The 5,569-nt window shown below is 43.1% G+C and overlaps 1 protein-coding gene across 1 annotated transcript in view; it reads left to right on the top strand.

Annotated features, from left to right (window-relative positions):
- Positions 1-5,569, top strand: part of HACD3 (3-hydroxyacyl-CoA dehydratase 3) — a 31,002-nt gene that overhangs the window by 6,324 nt on the left and 19,109 nt on the right. The window contains exons 2-4 of the mRNA XM_023729859.1: positions 566-608; positions 2,675-2,748; positions 4,183-4,402. Of these exons, the coding sequence (XP_023585627.1) occupies positions 566-608; positions 2,675-2,748; positions 4,183-4,402 (337 nt within the window). The remainder of the gene's footprint in view (positions 1-565; positions 609-2,674; positions 2,749-4,182; positions 4,403-5,569) is intronic.

Consider the following 5,569-nt stretch of genomic DNA (forward strand, 5'->3'; position numbering starts at 1 on the left):
TTCCGCCTCCTAGAATTTATTTTATTCGTTGTGTTGCGGGACAAGTCTTACTTTTTGGTGACGTTTTCCCCGACCGTTCTGTTCCCGTTGTGCTCGCTCTCTTCCTAATCCCTGTAACACATTCCTTTGGACTCCTCTTTTGATACTGAGCGTGTGTTACCTGATATTATTTGATATCTTCTCACAGTAAACGACTTATCTGTTCCGCTAGGTTCTCTGCCTCTGGAGTTTAGGGACACTGAGTCCTAGAGATCTGTATATTTCCCCATCATGCCTCTCACCCAGCACCTTGCGTGGTTCACCATTATCAGAATGAACTGATTCAGTATGTCAGTGTTCTGCACGGTCAGCGCAGTTTAAGGTCCTTCTTGCAAGAGCTTACCATCTCCAATAATTACAGACAGGCATAGAGAAATCTTACCCTTGGGGGTGAAGAAACAACTAAATATGTTCTCTGGGGAGGCATAAGGTAGGAGATCGAGCCCCCAAGGAGGGGAGAGAGGAAGAAAGGGGTACCTGGTTTTAATTTCATTTTCTTTCTCACATCCTTGGTCTCTTTTCACAGAATCCTGCCATCAGCATCACTGAAAATGTGCTGCATTTCAAAGGTCAGTATCTGGGCAAATGCTCCTAGCTTTCTATACGGTTGAGGAGATGTGATGGTGATTTCCTTTTATTTTCATGTTTGTTTTATTTATTTTTATTGATGCTCACCTTGATTCTTCTGGGGTAAACTAGATTGATTTGAAATACATGATTAGAAAAATCAAAGAATTTGTTTCAAACCCTGCTTCCCCCTTGGAGAGAGAGTAAGATATAGTGGAAAAGAATCCTGAGCTTAAATCAGATAGTCTGGCTCTAGCTCCACGTCCTTGGACAAGGTAAGGACTTCTCTGGACCTGTATAATGAGGGTGTTGGGTTATATCTGTATTTCTCAAAATTGAGGACCCATGGCTACCAGAGAATATGTCTGCAGGCCCTTCAAGGGTCCATGGGGCCCAGATTGAAAAACATTTTGTTAAGAATTAAATGTGGTCACTTTATGTGAGCTTTGGCTGCATTGCAGCTGTGAATACAGATGTAGACACAGCCACTGACTTGGGTGGCAGTACTTGATTATAAGGTAGTCATCTAAATGATCCAGAATAGACTTGTTTTTTTTTTTTTTTTTTAATTTTAAAGATTGTAATGAAAACACAAAATAGAAATGTCCTTGATGAGACTTTGTGGCCACCTGATATTACACTTGCAGACCAGTTTGAGAAACATTGCACTCTGGGTGCCGCTGAGGCCTGTCTAGCTCTGACATTCTCTGATTCTTCGAATATGCTTCCACCTCCTTTCTCTTCAGTTTGTCAGCATTTACTGCTCTGCCAGAGAGGGTAGATCTGGATTCATTGTCACCCAACGTAGTGGGATCCTCCCTGTCTCTCTGTTCCAGTCCCTTGGAACACCATTATTAAGGTGCTGGGGTTATGGGAGATTGAAGTATTTCTGCATTACATTAGATTCATCTACTCTAATGTACTTGCATGAAGGCACAGCCTGGCTTTTGTATCTGTTTTTTCAAGATGGGGCTAGTGGTGGTGGCAATTCAAGTATTTTTGGGAGTAAATACATTGAAAGGGAAGTTAAAGTGGTAAAACGGTACTTTGCCACTTGAAGCTTATAGAATATCCTTTCTAAAGGAATTTATAGTCTAAGAGAATAGCCTCCTGCCGTGGTTAAGAGCTCAGCTGCTAACCAAAAGGTCACCAGTTTGAATCCACCAGCCTTTCCTTGGAACCCCTATGGGGCAGTGCTACTCTCTCCTGTAGGGTCGCTTTGAGTCGGAATCGACTCCACAGCAACAGGTTTAGTTTTGATTTGGTAGCAAATATTAGGCAGGTTCCACCACATACGACCAGATGAGGGAAGAGAACCCTAGAAGGGGATCAAATGACAGGCGAATCAGAGCGTTGGAGGGAAGCGATGTCCAGCAGCACTATAGGCCCAGCAGTCACTGGCCCCGACTGTGGTCCCTGCTTGTTGTGGGGAAAGGAGCCGTGTCAAGGCACAGCCTGGAGTAATGGCCAGCCTGGGCACTTTCCTCCCACTTCCATTTGTCCTCTTTTAGAAATGAGCCGAGAAAGAGTTCATTTCTTTTTGTTCCATTTGGAGTACGCTAAAGGAGAAGTCAGCGTCCCCCCTTCACTCTCTGGCCCTGGTCGGGAGATTTTTGATTCAGAGTTTTCTTTGAGACAGTCCAGCATTTCCATGTAGCCTGCAGCTTTCCTCCGCTAACTGCAGTCAAGACAGTACCCTCACCTGATTTACCTCTGCTCTGAATTCAAAGCCAAAGTAGATGTGAAAGTTAAACTTATATATCTGTGTTATACTTTGGAATTTGCTATCTATAGTCTTTCTCCTGTCTAGTGTTTGTACTGGGTATTGTCAAAGTCATATTGGAAGATTAAGTAAACATCCTGGAATGGGTCAGAAGGACATATCAGATAGACTTTTATCCAGGATTCAGCTTACCTGGCTGTTGAGGAGCTCTGCTTACAAACTCCCACTCATTTTGGCAGGCCTGTTAATATTTGCATACTTCTGAAAACCTGTACCAAGCTGACCTTTGGATGAGCCTACTCTGCTCAAGTCCACAGTAACCTACCCTTTTTTTTTGTTTAATAGCTCAGGGACACGGTGCCAAAGGAGACAATGTCTATGAATTTCACCTGGAGTTCTTAGACCCTGTGAAGCCAGAGGTATGTTCTTTGGTTTCTCACTTCCCTTTCCATTTTAGGAAATAAATACTAATAGTTTGGTGAAGTGGGGACCAGGGTTTGTAGAAAAGAAGAAGATAAAAACCGAGGAGGGACTATATAGTTCTTTCATTTGGAGCAAAGCCAAGGTTTTAGCTGCTGAGGAATGGGAGAAGTCAGGGGACCCGAGTGGAATCTGTGCTCCACCATTTATTGGCAGCGTGAACTTGAACAAGTCTGTTCACTTCTTTGAGTTCCAGTTTTCTCTTGTGTTAAATGAAAGATTGGACTCTGATCTCTGGGGTCCCCTCCAGCTCTGATAGTCTCTGGTTTTTAGTGATGTAGAAGAGTGTGGCATCAATAGAAAGCAGAGTTACATAGGGTAGGTGAGGCCCGTGCCAAGGGGTTACTGTTATTTTTTTTTCCGATTTTATTGTGATGAGAATATGCTTAACAAAACACACCATCCCAACGATTTCTGCATGTACAATTCAGTGACGCTGATTACATTCTTCAAGTAGTGCGACCATTCCCACTATTTTCCAAATCATTCCACCACCATTAACATAACCTCAGTGCGACAGGGGCGTTACTTTTATGTGACTTTGCCACAGTGGCAAGAGGAAAAATAAAGATCATAAATGGTTGAAGCTGCTGGTCTTTAGAAAGAATGTTGGAAGTATGATTGAAGTTTCCCATCCCTCATGGCCCGAGGAAGTTTCTCTAACAAGGGAGAGGATCCAAAAGGTGGTGCACTTTCAGTTTCTGAAATTACATCCTAGCTCTGGGTGCTTGAGCTGGGTGATCTCTCACTGCAGGGGGCTCCGTTGTTTTGGGAAAGCATTAGTAGTCATCAGTGGCACGGGGGGGCAGAGGACCTGTCATGGGGCTTGCTTTGGAGGCGAACGGAGGAGGCTGTGTAGAGGAGGCTGTGTAGAGGAATAATGAGCTGCTGTTAACTGGAACAGCCTCCAAGAATTTGAGTATAGTTGGGAAGACTCCCTCAGGTCGTAACTGCTGCAATACAGTTCTGGCTGTGAGGAGGCCTTTCTAAAACAAGCGTTTGCTTTTGCCAGGGGCCATTGATCATTGAATTGAGTCATTTTCATGGTGGTTGGTTGAAGTGCTTTGCATAATGTAGACCTGGCAGGAGGTTCCTGCTAGTTCCTTCTGTGCTAACCAGAAACCCTCACCTTCTTCCTCCTTTGTCATCTACTGGGGAGAAGCAGAGAAAGACACTGCCCTTCTTACAGTTCTTCCCTGTACCAGCCTCTGGTATTCATGTTCTCTTTGCCTCAGGACATGTAGGGACAGAGAAGGAAGGAGCATAAGCATACCATGTAGCTTCTCTGTGTAGCTACACTGGCTTGGTGCCAGTTCAGGGCAGGGAGTGGAGGGACGGGGAGGACATTCTCACATTCTCACTTTTTCTCTTAGCCTGTCTACAAACTGACCCAGAGGCAGGTAAACATAACGGTACAGAAGAAGGTGAGTCAGTGGTGGGAGCGACCTACTAAGCAGGAAAAGCGCCCACTGTTTTTGGCCCCTGACTTTGATCGCTGGCTGGACGAGTCTGATGCAGAAATGGAGCTCAGAACCAAGGTCAGTAAGAACCCTAGGATTCTGCCATTGAAGACAGAAATCATGAGGAGCCCAAGTGATATGGGTCACCTCAGATATCTCTTAGGGCCTGATAGAATAGGGGTCAAGTTACAGATTCATTTAGAGACCTGGAGACATGATTTTAGAGAAGTGCTGGTCAGGTATTTTGTAGACTGTCCCTCAATTGGGATTTGTCTGATGTTTTTCTTATGATTAGACTGGGGTGGTGATGGATTTTTAGGAAGAAGACCACAGAGGTAAAGTTCATGCTTATCACGTTTTATCAAGGGTACATGCTGTCAACATGACTTATCACTGTTAATATTAATCTTGATCATCTGGCTGAGGTGGTATTTGTTAGATCTCTCTACTGTAAAGTTACTCTTTCTCCCCCGTCTCATTTCCTTACTCTACTTTTTAGAAGGAAGTCGCTTAAGCCCACACTTAAAGAGTGGGGAGTTACGCTCCTCGTCCTTTAGGGTAGAATAGTTACATAATTTATTTGGAGTTCTTCTGCAATGAGAGGTTTGTCTCTTTTATCCCACTTATTTATTTATATCAGTATGGAATCATGGATACTTATTTTATACTTTGGGTTATAATCCAATACTGCGTTATTTATTTTGTTGCTCAAATTGTTCCAGCTTTGACCATTGAGAGCTCTTTCAGTTGGCTCCTGCGTCCCTTTGATATACTCCTACTTCCATTATTATGGTCTCCTCCCCACCCCTGGAACTTCCTTACTTTCTGGTACTTTCTTGTATATTTCTTGCCTCAGCCCTAGAATTAGCCATTTCTCCAAGGAACCTTGTTCTTTTTATTGGACAGTGGTATTGGAAACCAAAATCTGGGCACTAAGTGTGCCCCATTGCCACTGGAGTGTCCTTGCTTCTAGGCCGTCTCAGCTGTCAGAGCAAGAAAATAAATGTGTGTATACTAACTCATGTATATACATATATTTATAAATTTTTCTATAGTCATCTGTATCTATATTAAGATAGATATGAGTTCATACTAATGTTGGAGACATAATTTTAGCTTCTGGAAAAGTTAATATTAAAAATCTAAGAGACTTGAAAAATAAAATACAAATCTATTTATTTCCTGCCTAAGCTTCTGTTTTTGTTTCTACAACTGCAACAAATCTTCTGGACGTCCTTTCCAGCTTTAAGATTCCAAGACTGCCTAGTTGGCAGTTTGGAAGCCACCTGATTGGTTTAAC

This window comes from Trichechus manatus, unplaced genomic scaffold, assembly GCF_000243295.1.
Source record: "Trichechus manatus latirostris isolate Lorelei unplaced genomic scaffold, TriManLat1.0 scaffold00030, whole genome shotgun sequence".
Taxonomy (NCBI): Eukaryota; Metazoa; Chordata; class Mammalia; order Sirenia; family Trichechidae; genus Trichechus; species Trichechus manatus.